The sequence below is a fragment of the Callithrix jacchus genome, chromosome 11 (genome assembly GCF_049354715.1).
Source record: "Callithrix jacchus isolate 240 chromosome 11, calJac240_pri, whole genome shotgun sequence".
In the NCBI taxonomy this organism is placed as follows: Eukaryota; Metazoa; Chordata; class Mammalia; order Primates; family Cebidae; genus Callithrix; species Callithrix jacchus.
Window position 1 is genome coordinate 37,857,450 of NC_133512.1, and position 18,282 is coordinate 37,875,731.

At 36.1% G+C, this 18,282-nt stretch overlaps 1 protein-coding gene across 3 annotated transcripts in view; it reads right to left on the reverse strand.

The window, feature by feature from the left end:
• ITGB8 (integrin subunit beta 8) overlaps positions 1 to 18,282 on the reverse strand; it is a 150,333-nt gene that overhangs the window by 77,362 nt on the left and 54,689 nt on the right. For all 3 annotated transcript variants that reach the window (XM_035253688.3, XM_078342072.1, XM_078342073.1), the window contains exons 7-12: positions 14,705 to 14,800; positions 11,259 to 11,348; positions 9,647 to 9,781; positions 6,547 to 6,952; positions 3,829 to 4,054; positions 2,840 to 2,952 (exon numbers count right to left, since the gene is read on the reverse strand). In XM_035253688.3, coding sequence (XP_035109579.1) covers positions 2,840 to 2,952; positions 3,829 to 4,054; positions 6,547 to 6,952; positions 9,647 to 9,781; positions 11,259 to 11,348; positions 14,705 to 14,800 — 1,066 coding nt within the window. The remainder of the gene's footprint in view (positions 1 to 2,839; positions 2,953 to 3,828; positions 4,055 to 6,546; positions 6,953 to 9,646; positions 9,782 to 11,258; positions 11,349 to 14,704; positions 14,801 to 18,282) is intronic.

The window sequence follows — 18,282 nt, forward strand, 5'->3', positions numbered from 1 at the left end:
CAGATTCAGGAAAGCACTTTGTAACTAAAGAGGCATGTGTTCCCCCACCCACTCTCCAGACTTTGTGGACCTCATCCAAAGTTCCAAGGTCTCCCTGAGAGGACCATTAGGGAGGTGACCTACCAAGGCTTAGAATAGTGCACCACCCAATCCTGGGGGATTTGGATTTCCAGTGAGGGCCAAGCATGTTCTTGAATAAGGCAAAACTCAGTGACATGGGCAAGGGTTTCTCTCAAGTGAAAAGACTTAATTAATCCTTTTTTTTTTTTTTTTTTTTTTTTTTTTTTTTGGTAATAAGATACTTTGAAAGAAAAGTCAAAGGCTACTCCAATTGGAATGGAAATACCAAATGCCACTGCAGGTCCCTGTTGCTACAGGTCTCACAGAGAAAGAATCCAAAATATTCTGCTCAAAGGTGGTGTCTTTTGAGGCTTCCGCAGTGACTTTTCAGGCTCATAACACACATGCCTTTTGTTCTGATGGACTGTCATTTTCTTTGGTTAATTTAGGACTACTCAATCAGCTAAGGCAGATCCTCAGAGGGGGCAGGTGCCTTGATCCCACTTACTGGCTTCTCGTCTGGTGGAAGCTCAGCCAGAGAGACTAAAAGAACAGCCTTTAAGTGTGACTGAGTGGACAGATAATAGAGGTGCCTAACAAATGCCCTTTCCCTCTCCTTGCACAATAGTTGTGAAGGGGAGAGGGGTTCCTTAGCTACTGACATTTTAGAAATATTTCTAATAGGTTAGGACAGAGGGCATTTTCAGAGCTCAAATCTGTATGCATATTTAAATGCCATGAGTGGTCAAACATTCATGCCTAGCCTATGCTTTCTTTAGTTTAGGTCAGACCAGGGCTTTTCCTAAGAAGCTTTAAGGGAATACTTTTTGTAACAACACTTAAGTCAGAGTAGTGTTTACTTAACATAATAAATGACATGTTGATACTAAGTCCCTATTTATTAGAAAGGCACTTGGCTTTCTGGAGTGATTGCTGCAGCTCCAGCTGGCAGCACATTGGGCTCTTTTCAGAGCCAAGTTCATTATGGGCTAAGATCAGTGTGGATGGGAGAGAAAAAGGAAGCAAAACTCTGGAGAAAGTGTATTCTTTCGTGCAGTCTTTCTAAGAGATGGAACTTTTCTTACAGGTTGGAGAGACTTGAAATAATAGTTGCAATAGGAATGTTTTTAATAAAAATAGAATTTCAAGGTTAGTTTCTAATGCATGTGGAGTTCCACACCTTACCCCTGTACAAAGTAAGGTTCTGGGTTCTAAATACACCATTTTTTGTTTTGTTTTGTTTTTGTTATTGTTTTTCTGAGGCAAAGTTTTGTTCTTGTTGCTCAGCCTGGAGTGCAATGGTGTGATCTCGGCTCACTGAAACTTCTGCCTCCCGGGTTCAAGCAATTCTCCTAACTCAGCCTCCCGAGTAGCTGGGATTACAGGCATGCGCCATCACACCTGGCCACTTTTGTATTTTTAGTAGAGATGGGGTTTCACCATGTTACTCAGGCTGATCTCGAACCCCTGACCTCAGGTGATCCACCCACCTTGGCCTCTCAAAGTGCTGGGATTATAGGCGAGAGCCATCGAGGCCAGCAAGTTCGAATTAACTTTTGTTTAAAAATAGTCTTTGAGTATAGCTCTCACATGTTCCCCATTTTATGTGTCATCTTTCACCTTTGATACTCCCTTCGTGTTCACTGGCTCATTTAACGTCATCCAGCTCTGAGATTGGCATTATCTCCATTTTACAGATGGGGAAACTGAGGCTCAGGGAAATTTTTGTAGGAAGGCTGCTATCTCTTAACTAGTAATGTTAAGAGATATGTCTTAGACCAAGGTCTTCAAACTAAAAGTTCCATACCCTTTTCATTATGTCAAATTTATAATCATTCACCCCTAGGCTATATTTTTATCAAAATGAAAATTACTGGGAAGGAATGGCCCTTCTGAAGTTATGTATTTTGCAAAAGCAGATCATTGCTACTTAGAGTTTTTTGGCTTCACCTAAAACATGAAAGCAAAGATTGAATAGACAAGAGGACATTCAGAACTGGAAGCAAAAGTTTGGATTATGAAGGAAAATTATTGCTCCACAGGCTTTGTCTCTTAGTGAAATGAGTCTACGTGGGGAAATCATATTTCTGGTTTACTGAGGCCTTGCTAGCCAATTTATTTGGATGCCCTTCCACGGAAGTACATTACATGGAGATTCAGCTGTATAGCTCAGACAGAAAACCTAACCACTCAGCCACACTATGGCAAGCATACTCAGTTGGTTATAGAGTACCATCTCTGGGAGATTTAAAAAACTGAATCACAAACTCATTATATTATATATATTAATATGTGCAGTTTTTCTATATCAATGATACTTAATAAAGCTGTTTAAAAATAAAACAATGCTATAAAGGATAAAGCAATATTTCATAATTTGAAAATGAAGCCCTCAGTCCTTTTTTTTTTTTTTGAGATGGGATTTTGCTCTTGTTGTCCTGGCTGGAGTGCAAGGCACAACCTCGGCTCATTGCAACCTCTGCCTCCCCAGGTTCAAGAGATTCTCCTGCCTAAGCCTCCTGAGTAGCGGAATTACAGGCGCCCACCACCATGCCTGGCTAATTTTGTATTTTTAGTAGAGATGGGGTTTCACTATGTTGGCCAGGCTAATCTTGAACTCCTGACCTCAGGTGATCCACCCACCATGGCCTCCCAAAGTGCTGGGATCACAGGCATGAGCCATCATGTCCGGCCCAGTCCTCTCTTTAGTATGGGTCTTTGGGGAACAGCATCCTCTACAGACACTCTTCTGTGCTTTGATTAAGCAGCTTTGGCCTACCTGATGTTTGGTCAACAAAATGCTGTTGTTGTTCCATGGGAGCACATGAGGTTTTGCACTGATCAAGTATAGCCTGAGACAAATTGTGAGGGTGAGGGCATTGCACACAATTCCTGCAAGGGAAAACAAGTGAAAGTATTCATTTTTTAAAAAGATGGTAGACTATAATATTTTCTGCAAGAAAAAAAAGACAAAATAACAATGCAGAGACAATTCAAATTTTGATTAGGTTTATTAGAAAGAACTCCATCATTATGTTGAAGGATTGCATTACCAAATGATTAAAATAAATTACCATGCATAAGTCTAAAAAACTTACTTGAGCTACTAATCTGAGAAAATCAATGGTTTAAAATGTTGAATAAAACAAACTGGAAGTTACAGTGATGTTTAGATTAGTAGCCTCTGTGCCAATCTCAAATTGCTACTGAAAAATCTGTTGACACAAAACAGTAACTTATTTCTAGGGTGTGTCACAGACACCATTGTTCTTTATCATTAAAATATTAAAAATAAAACATAGCAGTAACAGCTAACATTTATCCTATGATTGACATGCATCAAGTACAAAGCTGAGTTTTTTTAAATATGAATCATTTGATCATCTCGCAGAAATATAGCAAGATATTGTTATTACTATCCTGACTTTTGATATCAGGAAACTGAGGCACAGAAAATTATAACAACTTGTTCTAGATTGATCCCACTATAACTAAATAGTAAGCTGGGTAGCCGGCAACTTCTGATTTCAAAAACCTATTTCAAAAAAGGTAAGGTCATGAGTGTCCAGATTTATTCTGGTGCTTCCACAGCTATCCAGCAGTCAAAGATTTGAATCCAAGTCTTTTAATTCATAGCATTTCTCATTTAATTGTTTTGTGGCATGATGGTAACAATATATCCGGCAACTTTTAAGATTAAGGAAGGCAGAACAAAAAAGATCAAAAGTAGCTATTCTTTATGTGTGTTTGGAGTTAGAGAAATCATACCAGTTTTCCTTGCAGGCCTCATGACAGGTGGGGCAGTGTTCACAGAAGCGGCCGATGCTCCTGGGATCGGTGCACTTACACCTTCCACACACACATGTGCCTCTTCCGCTGCACACCTGGCCCTGTGAATTGACACAGTGCTGGACTGATGCTGAAGGGCACTGGCACCGATCTCCTTCCCAGCCACTGAAGCATTGGCATTTGCCTGCTTCACACTCTCCATGCCCTGTGAGGAAGACACCGCAGAACCTATGTTATCTGGATCACTGACTTTGTAAAGAGTTTTCAGCCATAGATTCCTGTATCATCTCCATGGAAACACACTAACAGTCCAATGAATGGAAACAGCAATGCTTTTTTTGTTGGTCTGACACAAACAGTGATGGATTTAGGAAGATCTATTTTCAAAGCTGTTCTACTGTAGATAATCTCTCCATGCTAATGAACTCTGCTAACAAGCACGAAGGCACCCCTGCTTCAGTGGCTCCCAGACTACTTAAATATCATTGCATATTCAGTTTTAAATTTAAAACACACACATATTAATAAACTACAAAGGCCAAAGTAATGTTAACTGTCTGACTTGAAATGAGAATCATATAGGTATTTGATTAATGGTTTCCATAATCTATTTTCTTTCTTCTGATATTGCTGAAGGCCTAGGATAACTGTGAGGCAAACCTTTCTAGTGCTTCAGTACTGCTGGTGCCATGTTTAAAGATCAGCTCCCTTGAGAAGTTGATGCTTTCATGTCCTCAGTGCATTATTTAGTAAGTTAGCAGGGCAGATCTGCCCCTATGCTGTGAGGTCTTCTTATATGGTAAATGAAAAAAAGAAAGGAAGATGGTGTGTGTGTCGTGGGGGAACAATTATGCATGTCGGGTAAAGAAAGCACAGTTACACATAGTTAAATGGATTTTAGACAGCAAAAAGTGTCCAAAACTTAATATGCCAATGTGCAGTAGAAATAGGGGGTACATTTTACATGATTATATAGGATTTCTGAAGCTTATCTAGCCACAAGCCAACCTTCCTCTTTTCTCCCTCTCTCCCTCTGTTCCTCCTTTCCTTTTTCTCTCCCTCCTTTCCTTCCTTCACTCTTTCTTTCCTTTCTTAGCTCCCTCTCTCTGTTCTTTTATGGCTGAGCACGTCACGGGGTAATTGTTCCACAGATTCTACTGTAGGACCAGCTTTATTTGCTAAGTGTAAAACTAATGAGGTCCAGGCCAGACAAATGTCTGAATCCTGACATTTGTCTGATTCCTGAATCCTGAATCCTAGCCAGTAGGCCTCTGAACATGTGTTTTTATTCCCAAAGGAGACTAGTGGAGAAAGTACATGTCAGTTACAATCTGCACTTATACAGAAACAATTCAAAACAGATTATCAACTGCTTGTAGATCAGTAGTATCATAATCATATAGAAAAACTAGTACGTTAATTTTTTGATATTCTACTGCAGAGACTGGGACAAATACTCAAATGTATTTGAAACGTTCTTGAGAGATTGACAGCTGTGGGATGTGACCTCAAAAATTCTTTCTCTTTACTGTAAAATAACATTTTTCCTCCTTGGAAAATATGGTAGACAACTGCTGGTTCATTCTAAAGTCACCTATAATCCATCCTACCCATGATGTCAGTTCCAGTTGAATAAATGCTTGTATATTAAAATAGCCTATGTATGTAATAGAATAGGAAGATAATTTTCCATTACACATTTAGGTGATGCAGGCCAAATTTTCAGCCTAGACTAGATTATAACTTTTTTTTATAGGTTCGTTACTTCCCATATGCTTCCCAACCGCTTATGATGACGGTTTCCATTCATCAATAATTTAGCAAATACTTATTTACTAAAATGCAAATGCTAAAAAGATGTTTTTTCACATTGAGTAAATTTAGCACATTGCCACAGGAAAATTATCACAGAACTCAGATAATGGGTAGTTTAATTCATTTTAAAACAGTATTTTGTTTTAGTTTGCAAATGTTGATTAGATTTTCTGGACTCTAACCTGTAGGTGGCAGTAAATTGAATGGCCCAAGAGTAATCCTGGTATTTTTATTTTAATTTGTTCCATTTTTAAAATTTGGTCTGTGTGTGGCCTCAAGGACAAGTCTTTTAGATTACTTAGTCAAGCAATATTTTCTTGAAGAATGCTGTCCTTTGGCAGTTTTGTTGCTGGTGGTGGCCCAAAATAAACTGCAGAAGCTTAAATTACTGCCAGCTTAGAATACCATTTATAATAATGCATTAAGGATTTTCAAATGAATGAAAAGTATACTCTTACAACTCACTCCCCATCATCCTGACAGAAATAAAATCCTCTGAGCAAGTTGGAGGGAGTGACCATTTACCAGAATGAATCAGATCCTTCTAGAAGAATACTCTGATTCTTCTAGAAAATGTGTCAGACATCATCAGCATTTCCTTTTCTTGTATATTTTTTCCTAAGATCAAAAAATGCATGAGACTAACAATTAATTTTAGGTTTTTATTTTGAAGCATTTCCTGTAAAAAAAATAGGTTGAAATATAAATATCAAAATCACATGCTATAAATCTATTGCCATGACCTAATTTCATGCACTATGAAACTTTAACAAATTCAGATTCAGTTTTGGTAATCTATAAAGATGTGATTTAAAGATATTTTAACATCTATGCTAGTATAATAGTGACAAGTAAAAGTTGCCTGTATATATTTATACTCACCAGCACACAGATTTCCATGATGATATGGGCAAGAAAAGTCATCCATTTCACAGTATTTTCCATACACTTTTCCAAGCTTAATTTTGTCACATAAACATTTCCCACAAACACAAACTCCTCGACCACTGCAAACAGGTTGGTCCTCGTGTGACTTGCAACTCTCAGAAGAAAACTGATCTTCATCAAAATGGCATTTATTCTCTTCACACTGGAAACACTTGGAATCCAGAAGAGTTTCATCTACACACTTTCCTTTAGGTTCTCTGTTGTCCTCACACTGACAACTGCAGTTTCTGTGTATATGAATTTTAGTGGTTTCATTAAAACCAATAGGTTTGATTATTGCATAGCTTTTTCCTCCTGTGACATCACATTTTTTCATTGTAACTGTTACATTGAAAAGAACCTAAATTTAGGAGGAAAAAGGAAATATATTTATATACCTTGATTATTTTTATTCCCAATATTATATCTGTTAATTGAATTGATAAGAAACCATCTTGGAGAAATTAACAATATTTGTTAAACACATGTAATCTCTTTCACATATATGCAACATCTCTTTTTAATGTCACTTATTTCCCAATTAACGAACTTGAGAGTTAAAGAATATTATGATTACTAATGTCTATATTGCACCACTAAATAGACTTGAGTGCAAGCCTATTTGAAGTATCTACCCCACCACTGATGATTAATTTCTTAGCAAACATGAGAAAGAATAGACCATTTTCTAAGTTCAGTCATTAAAATGTGGGGTTGTTGAATATTTGACACTAGGAATAGAGCACATAAACCAAAGTCAAAGCCTTCTGCTCTACTGGTTTAAAACTCAGATGAGGCTAGGCAAGATGGCTCATGCCTGTGATCCTAGCACTTTGGGAAGGTGAGGCAGTTGGATCACCTGAGGTCAGGAGTTTGAGACCAGCCTGGACAACATGGTGAAACGCCTTCTCTACTAAAAATTAAAAAATTAGCTGGTTGTGGTGGCCTGCACCCATAGTCCCAGGTACTTGGAGGGAAGCTGAGGCAGGAGAATGGCTTGAACCTGGGAGACGGAGGTTGCAGTGAGCTGAGATCACACCACTGTACTCCATCCTGGGCTACATAGCAAGACTCCGTAATGGGGAAAAAAAAAATCAAAACCCTGAGATGAGATGTTCAAACAAACCATTTAAATTTTGTTCCTATTTTCTAGGAGCCCAAGTAAAGTTTCAGAGTTAAATTTTAGTTTATAAAGGATGTCAGTGGAGGAAAACATCGGCTTTCTCTGATCTTACTCAAAAGAAAAATGTTTAGGACTCTCATTTTCAAATCTTAAGACATCAACACAGGTCATTGATTTGTCTCAGTGGAAGAAGTTAGCCCAGAACTCAGGAACTGCACTGGTAGGAATTGGTCAAATGTTTTCTTTTTCTCTATTTCTTCTTTTTTGCACAACACAATTATTTAATATGTCTACTTATATTTGTTGGATCATCTTACCATCTTTGGGTACTTTGGTAAATAAGAAGCTATGTTTCTTTCATGTTGGACTGAGATCCATTACAATTTAAAATTAATTTGTGCTGAGCTTTTTGGTTGGAATATATGTATATGATCATATAATAATATAAAATATCTAAATTTAGGCTTATATATACATGAAACATTAGAATTGGTTCCATAATGTTAAAAATCAATATAATTGGTGTTATACTTAAAATGCTTTTGTTTTTGAGAATGCTGAGGATTAACAGATATGTTAATGTGGTCATTGTCATCTCTAACAGTAGATCAAACCCTGGGGTTTCTGTAATTAAGAGGTCATATGATTATTCCTGAGAGTTAAACTATTTATACTATTCAACTGAAAGTGAAGGAAAGATAATATATAAGCAAATGAAAAGAAAAAAAAGTAAAAGGTAAGAAAAACCATTCTTCCAAAATGAGATTTTGAAGAAAATAACTATTTCTTAGAGAGTAACCATTTTTTCACAAAGTAACTTAGTGCTATATTTGCTAGTAAAAAGTTTTCTCTGTAGTTTTAATGAAAAGCAAAAGTGCGTTTTGCACACTAGTGTATGATGTTTTTTGAACAAAATCCAAGGACAGTGATTATAGAAGAAACTACAGAATTTGAAACTTGCAATAATTAATTTTAAACATACAGCTCTAAAAGTCCTAAGATAAAAAAATATTCTGACAAAAAAGCAGAGAGGATTTTCTTTTATTCAATTTTAGAATCTTCTATCACTTTCAGTAACTTTTTCTTTTTTTTCTATACCATGACATTACATAATTAATCATCATAAAACCTTAGTGGAAAAGGGGTTAGAAATCTTCTAGTCCAAGTCATTCATTTAAAAATGAGACAAGGAATGTCATGAGGTCAGTGACTCACCCAAAATCACTTCACCCAGCAAAGAGTCCCTTAACAGGTCTATTTCTCCGTGTTCCTGTCTCTATTGTGCCAGTCCTTGGGGAATCTCTATCTCCTCTGCTGCTGTTTCCTGATACTGTTACAATCTGGGTCTGTCTTCTTTACATCCCAATCCTTTTTTGGTAAATGATGACACTTCTCATTTTGTATTGGTCTTTCTTAACCAATTTCTCTACTTCTTTTTAGATAATTTAAATAATTATGAGTGTTTTGGGGAAATCACAAAGTGAAAGATTTTGAAATTCTTAGCCTTTTTCAACTGCTCTATCATTCCCATTCTTTTCTATGTTATATGACTTTCAATTTCACATTTATTTTGAGAATTTGTGAATATGTAACCGAAAAGGCATTACCATTATTATAAACATAGACACTACTTATTTGAGGATGTGTGATTTCCTAATTTATAGTGGTCATGACACCTAAGTTTAAAGTTGCTATTGATAAATAATTGCTTAATATCACACACCCATATACATATTAAAACCTGAGAGTTGGAGAGATCAACTGAACTAAAATAGGAAATTTGAGGAGGAACAATAAAATTACCTTGAAATATAAATATGATACTTAGAGTCAATAATAAGTAAAATTTTTCAGAATGGTTTGATTTTTCTGTAAGAAAGTATGCCAGACAACTTAGTTTATTTTAAAAGGGAAAAATGCACACCCACATACTTCATCATTGCTTGTCACGTTTCTGCATCCATCCATGCCTGGCTTTCTGGACCCATCTGGACAGATGGCGGTAATGTTAAAATAGATGCCTTGTACCTGGTTTTCCACCTGAACTTTCACTTCTGAAATGAGTTTCTGCAGAGACATTATTTTTTTAAATTACATATGATAGTAGTTTCAAATGTAAGCAACAAAGCAGAGTCAAGCTTATTAAATCATAGATTTAATTTTAGCTAGATCGAAGAGTCTCTTTCTATAAAAGGATGAATAAAAACAGTGTTTCCACATAATGACCCAATCATATTTGAAATAAGAAATACTGAAGGATTAGATTATTTTCATTCAAAACATTCTGTTTTTTTTTTTACATATTTCCATGACTCCATTTTAAGCCCTTCAAAGATATTTCTCAGTCTGTTAACAAAATAGTCATTTTTAATCCAGTAATACTTATATTTTATGATAAAGTTTAAATAAACATTGAGAACACATATCATCACAAAGGGTAAATCTTGACACTTAAAATATGGAAAATGCTTCTGTCATATAAAGCTGCTAAAGAATATTTTTGTGCTACAATTTAACTATTAAACTTTATGTGTCAGGAAGGGAGTCAGAGAATTTGGGAAAATGAGACTTTATAGTTGGCCGGTAAAGTCAAGGTAGCATAAAGCATATCTTTTGACACCCTGTAAAACAATGAAAAACAGGTGTTATTGCACAGGAGGAAGCACCTGAGGCTGGAAGTAGAGGAACACCTGGATTCTGATTCCACTTTCTTCTGCTTATTAGTTGAGGAACCTTTGATGAATTTGTTTCACTTTCCTGAGTCTTGGTTTCTACTAATATACAATGGGAGTACTAACCACCTGCCTTACAGGTCAGGTGTGAGAACTGAATGAGATCATGTATGGAAAGTAACTGGAAAAAAGTAGCAGTCACTATTATCACAACATTTTAACAGAGGTGGTTCTATCTAGGAATGACCCAGGTTGAAGGAACAGGTGTTTCTTTAAATTCTTTGCATTGAAGCATTCACTCTTCATAGGACTGACAACAGCATACAACCATCAACTCAAGAAAATAGAATATCTACTAAGGTGATTCTTTTCATCAAACTCTTTTGATAAAACTGCTAAAATAATTGTTGAAAAATTAAGTGGTTGATCATAAAGACTCCAACAGAGTCCTCTTAATAATTGTTATATCCCAGATAGTTCAGCTTCCCTGGCAGATTATTGCTTTACGTAACCGTGGACTTCTACTTTATCATTATGGCAGAAGAAATGATGCAATTTCATGGTAATAAGGTACAGTTTATAGCTATGATTTGGTGATTCACTGAGCATTGGATGTAGAAGGAAATTAGATAGCCTCTAGCCCAATCTTAGTTGATTATCAATGAGACAAGTGAGGCACAGAAAGCAGAAATGACTTTCCCAAAGCAGAAAGCTAGTTAGTGGTATGGCCAGGGATGAACTTCAGATTTTTAATTCCTAATCTAATATGCTTTCTACTTCTCCTCTCAAGATGACATGGAACTACTTTGTACCTTGCCACATAAATTGGGATAAACAGTTTATTTTAAAAATTGTATATAATATATACATACCTTATAGGCTTCCACTACCAAATTATTGAGGTTTGCAGACTTTGCTTTTATTTCACCAGCAACGGTGCCCGGCAAGAGGGGTAGAAGATCCTATAAAACATATCAGTAGCATTTAAACAATGACAATAGTATGCAGTGGTTTAGCAACCAACACATATTAAATATTTCTTTAGCTATCCATTGAAGGTGAACCATTACATGAATGAAAACATGTAAGACATAAGAAAAATAGAAGCAACCTAGCAGAGCAGCCAGAACATATACCCATATAGTGGTTGTGTGTCTGTACATGTGCATGACTGTGTGTGTGCATCTGAAATCACTGTACATGACAACTAAAAATCCAGTTCAAGTGTAGGTGAGCATCTGCCAAGTGTCTCCCATGGACTGTAACCCCAAAAGATTTTAAACATACAAAAAAGTTTGAGAAGTTCTGCATATGGTTTCTTCCACTTAAAAACATAAAGTGCAAATTTGCAAATTAAAAGGTTCAGAGTGGGCCTGTAGTTTGGAAATGATTTAACACTGTTTAATGCAGCATTTCCCAAAACTTCTTTAGTTAGGAAAACTCACAGTCACAAGTGGAAACTTCATGGAGTATGTGTTCTTGATGGATGTTGCTTATTAATTACAGAGAAGACCGTAGTTATTTTTAGGGAGAATGAACAAAGGCTTAAAGGTCTATTCAAATTGTAGATGAAGCAAAAATAGAAAAAAGGCCAGTCTGATTAAATGGCACTTATTTGTAGGAAATCAGATAGTAAAAAGTTTTGAAATCCATTAATTCTTGCATTTTATTCTATTCACAAGTATCATTAACTTCCTGCTGTGTGCCCGCCATTACTTAAGACATTAATAATTTGATACCTCAAGTCACAGGGAAAACTCTATCATTTATAGATTAAAAAACTTAATTTATTAGACTTTTATTGAGCTCCTACTCTATACCACTTTGGAGATGCTAAATCACTAGGCCACATAGTTGTACCCTTAAGAATCTCACAGTATATAAATGACAATTTCACTAAACACTGTACATTTGAACATGAGAAACAATAGTGATATACACAGACCCTAATGAGAGGGATTCTTGGCAAGCATTTCAGAGCTGGGGAAGGTTGCCAAGGACTATCTCTTGGAGGAGGTGACTTATAAGCCATATCTTAAAGAATGAGTAGGAGTTAATAAAGTAATGAGGAAGAAGGGCTTCCAGACATGAGAAGCGAAGGTAGGCAGCAAGAACAAAGGCACAGAGGAAAGAAACAGCCTGATTGAATGCTTGTACACAGGAGGATTAGAAGCATGGCTGCAAGGTAAGGAACAGTGGGGCAATAAGGCCAAAAAGACAAGCAGAGACCACATGGCTTCATGTGCCAACTTCGAGACTTGATCCTCTAATTCAGAGGGCACCACTTAAACATTTTACTCAAGGGAGTACTGTGGTCACACTTGTGATTTCAATAGATCATCCTGGCAGCCAGATGGATGATGGATTACAGAGATCAGCTATCAGGTTGTTAGAACCCAGGTGAAAAGTGATTGATTAAAAAGTTTTCTAGGTAGTCAAAGGAGATGACTGCAGGGGCATGCGTGGGGCTCACACTGGAGCTTCCCAGGCTTTGGAATCAGTTGATTCTGACTTTGCACATAATTCAGTTAATAATAAACTTGGTTTTATGGTTTTTCAGTTAGTGGCACATTTCAAAAAGAATAGGAAGAAACCACTAATGCCAATAATGCTATCAAGAAATAATGTTAGAGGAACAGCAAAGAGGACACAAAAGCCATAAAAAGCTGCACAGTATTTCGAAGTCAACTATTAAGCTTAGCCATCAAGAGCACAGGATTTGGGTTGTTAGAAACCCTTGGGCAAATATTTAACCTCCCTAAATACAATTCCTCATCTTTCAAATGGGCATATTAAGATGTCTGCCCTCATTTTTATGAGTTACTAAGAGGATTAGATTAATAAATGTCTACAAACTCAATGCCTGACAATAGTTAAGTACTCAATAAGTGGAAGCTGTTACTGTGGTTCATAAAGTGGTTTGAGCCAGTTAACTCTGGCCAGAGTCCTACTTCTGCAGAGGTTAGTTTGTTATTACCTTGAAAAGTGATTCCATGGTATATAAATTTGAGAAAACAGGAAATTAAATAAAGTTTCACTAAGTCAGACACAGAAAGAAAAATATCACATGTTCTCACCTATAAGTGGGAGCTAAATAATGTGTATACATTATGTGGAATGATAGATAATGGAGACTCAGAAGGATGAGGGCCTGGACGGAGAGTGGATGATAAGAAATCACTTAATGGGTACAATCTGTGCTATTCGAGTGATAGATACCCTAAAAGCCCTGACTTCACCACTATACCATCTATGCCTGTAACAAACTTGCACTTGCACTCCATAAATTTACACAAACTGAATAAAGCAAAGTTTCACCATAGATTTCTAAGGTAAGAAGTGATATGATTAAAGTAGTACTTTCAGATGATAAACTAGGGAGGTAATAGCGAAACTGGTAGAAGGAACACCAGCTGTGGCATATGCAAATGAGTTCAAGTATTTATTGAAGCCAATGAAAATGTAATTTCTCTGCAGTTTTAAAAAATCAGTAGAGGGCACTGGGACTGGCCACTGAGCGGGGATGTACAATTAGGGAATTGATCGTAGAAGCAAAGATAGCAAAGGAGATGAAGGAGACCAAGTGAACAGAGATGAACAATGAAAATTGGGTATCATAGCTTCATGAAAAGGAAAACAAGAGTTTCTAGGAAGAAAGAGCCTTAAAGATTGTGAAAAGAAAGCTACAGCAGGGTCATAGAGAAACTGTCTATGCTGGGGCATCCGTGGCACCTCCAGTGTGACACAGCTGCTAATTTTGCTTGAGGGTCTCACCTGGTCCAAAGGACTCTGGACACTACCAAGATTATTCTTATGTGTGAAGGCTTTGACTGGCTCAGCCACTTCAGTGGTCCCTTTTGGTCCATTATTGGATGACCTAGACCAAAGCTAGGCGTGTCTGTGCTATTGAGAATTAAGCTGATATTCTCCAGCTTTAACCTATCATGAGGATATGCTCATGGACCAAAATAAGAAGGAATCTGGATATGCAAGATGCAGAGATGGATAGTTAACTACTTTTTGCCTGGTAAGTCTTCTCTGCTGTTGTCAAATTTGAGACCACCCTAAGCATCAGGCTGACCTCAAGTGTATCAAATACAATTCTCAGATTTAGTTCTAGATGTTACAAACCTAAATAGAAATTACACTGAAATGCTAAGTTAAGACACTGTAAATGATACTTTAGTAATACAATATAGAATTTAGATTGTACAAAGTATAATAATTCCAGAGTCCTTATCTGTGGCTCTAAAGAAATCTCTTAATTTCAATTACCAATGAAAAAATTTTAATTTTCACATTTTTAGAGTTAACATACCTTATACCAATAAAATTGTTGTCCTTGAACTGCAAAAATAACATTAATGTTGTTGTCTATTAATTTTTCTGAAAGTTGGCCTAGTGAGGGATGTTCCTGTAACGAATAATGAAATAAAGAAAGGAGTGAAATTTCACAGCTCCATTCCATGCATATTCAAACATCTGTTATGAAGAAAACTGTATGACTTATATAAAAATGTACCTGAGAAGGGTTATGGTTTTACTAGAGACATTGACATTAAAAAAAATAACATCAATATCCATGTATTAAAATATTTTACATACGAAAGTCCCATAAAAATCTGTAACTTAAAAAGATGAAGAGAGCTGAATTCAACATAACTAATAAAAAGTGATCAGCATCTCTGTGGATTAACATTAGACTCCAAGTGATGCAACTGACAGAGAATTAAATATTCAGAAATAGAGACACATTACTGACAATCACATTCTAAGGGGAAATTCTGTAACAAATATTGAACTGCATGTATGTGTGTATACCTATAAACACATATATACAAATATACCTTCAAACATCCACATATACCTATATACACATTTGATGTGTAACATGATATAGTATAAACTCTCTTTAGAAGCAGAAAATCCTGTACTCAAGTCCTAGGTTTGTCACCTTACAACAAAAGTTCTCAGTTCCATCCTCGGTGACACATAAATGATACCTGCCTTCCACAATTGCTGGCAAGATTAAAAAGATGACAATAGTATGTGAACTATTTAGTGTAATTTCTTGCAGGCAGTAAATGCTCAAAACTAACAGCAGTTCTGATTCTTATTTCCAACTGCTTATACAAGGTAAAGATTACAGATTTCTCAACTTATATTCAGTATTTTTGTTGTATGATATCTTTTATACCTGTGTTAATTTGACAAATACAATTTATGTAGTGCCAACTGTGCCATTCTTTGTGGTAATGAGAAAGTTAGAGAAGAGTAGGAAAATGAGGATGAAATTTAGAGAACATGAGAAATCTGATGATTACATACATTGCTATCAACAGTTACATAGTTAGATATACTATTGGTATTTTTTTTCTATAAATAGTCTTCCAGAAATTAAACTGATTGTCTCAAATAACAAGTTTATAACTAGATACCTAACAGAGAGACGACGTAAAAGTTCACTGGTAGTCTCCTCATTCGTCGGTGCCTTTTGGCATAAGCCAAAGATTAGTATGTAACTGAGCCCAATTAGTATCATAACATTTAAGTTCAAATTACTCCATAGTTTTTGTTTCCCACTGAACTCTCCAATATTAACTGTATTTTATTTAAGGGAAAATCTGGTTAAACTATCTTGGTAAACATTTCTGTATTATGGCAACTATGTGAACTTGGCAAAAGAGCTAAATTAACTAGTTACACTTATAATGTAAGTTCTAAGTAACAAATAACACTTTATTTCTCTATCATCTATAATTGTTGTGATAGAAACAAATCAAATTTTCATGAGTTGGCTTTACATGAGATATGAAACCAACTTATGAAGAAGCTTAGAAAGCATTAACACGTGGGTCTGCATAAGAAAAGTTTTCTCACAGCAATTCTTAAGAATATAATTTTAAAGTAATTGAAAAAAGCTTCAAAAATCCAAATTCTGCCAGCTAAATTCTTATTCCTTTTTCCTAATAAAAAGCATAATCTTAAAATATATTTATGGCAGTTTGCATAATGCTAGTGAATACAGAGAACAAGTTAGACGCAAGGTAAATCTAGCTGTATTGAAAACTTTTTAAAATGGTAACAACTACTTTTCAAGCATTTTTGCTTTGACAAAAGATAGTCACATCTTGCCAACCATTCACCCTTCTTAGTTTTTAGAAACATTTGTATTTTAAGGAAAATGTAATCCATGTTTTTAACCAGCTTTTCCTTAACTCACATAAAATCAATATTTAAATGACACTCTAGATGTAAGCAGCTTTTGAAGACTTCTTAATCTCTTTCCCTCTCCAAAAACAGGAAGTCACTTTGACCAAATGTATACAACATTGAAATCTAGAAAGTTCTAGTTTGGTCAGAAGCTTATTAAGAAGATAAGTCAATTTTTCAACCTTATAAAAACAGATCTTTTTTTGAATCCTAGAGAGATACCTCTTTTCAACGAAAGTTCCAAGTACCTCAAGGCATATTTTTAAGAATTACGAATCTATAACAGATATTTAAATAAACCACTGTTGACAGGAGACCTGTGGACTAATGGCCATTGCCTAAGCCCCTTCCCCTTTCCTTCATGAAACAGCCTATCTTCAAAAAAGTATTTTATCTCTTATGTCTTTTACTTCACTAGCAGGAGACACACTCCCTCTCAGCCAACTCTCCTGCTCTGGTGATTTCACTGCTCCTGAACTCCAACTCCCTCTCTGTCTAACCCATTACACATTGTTTCTGTTAACTCTGAAAATAATTAATAGAGATAACAAGCATGTCAGGGGTAAAAGGGAGAGGGAAAGCAATATGCCAAGACAGCTGTTAACTAATTAAGGCTGTGGGAAGTAACTTATAAATGTCAGAAGGAAAAAAGAGGTAAGATTCTTTGGGAGCAATTTTGGGTAGAGATGACTGTGTACAGAAGTATGGTAGAATTTTAATAACGTGCATATCTAGATGGATTTAAAAAAGCCTTTAAGTTTCTCTATACAAGTGAGATTCAAAGTATAATTTTTAAAAATAGAATATAGAATTTTAATATGGAATATTGTAATAAGATATAAAAACCAAACAACTTAAATAACAACCTAAATTATCTGCATGATTTATTAGAGGAAAGAGGCAAACAGCATAGAAGTAATCAAATAGAGATTTATTTAGAGATGAAACTTTAAATGACGTGTCAGTCAACATCTGTCCTGATAGTTAATCTTTTATCTACATAGTTGTACCATGATAACTGCACTGACCAGGGTTTCTCAAGAGTGGTGCTATTGACAGTTTGGGCTGGATATATTTTTTATTTGACAAAGGGGCTGTCCTGTGCATTGTAGGATATTTAACAGGATCCTGGTCTCTACCCAATAGTTGCCAGTAGCCCCCTCTTTCCCTAGTTATGACAGCCAATGTCTTGGGACATGAAAATGTCCTCTGAAGGGTAAAATAGCTGCAGCTGAGAACCACACCACCAGCAGGGGCTATGGAGACAGATCACCTGGGCGTCAACTGCCGGCTCTGCAATGACTAGCTATGTGACCCTGGGCAGCTGTCTGAACCTTTCTGGAATCCAGTTTCCATAGGTATAAAGCAGGTATAAAAACATTCAGATGGTGAAAATTAAATAGGTTAACTTGTGTAAAGCCTTTCACTTATCGTCATTCTGTAGTTATTAAGATGAATGATGAGTAGCGGTTCATGCCACAAAGCTTAGTGTCTACTATGGGCACTGCTATGTAGGGGTGTGTGACTCCAGACAAGATTCTGATCCCTTTAGCACCACTTTTCCTCCTCATTTATAAAATAGAAGCAAAGCAATATCTACATTTCACTGGAATGTTGAATGGTGTTAAATGAACGTGAAGAGACAAACACCATAGGTCTGCTCAAGAAAGACAGTTTTCACCA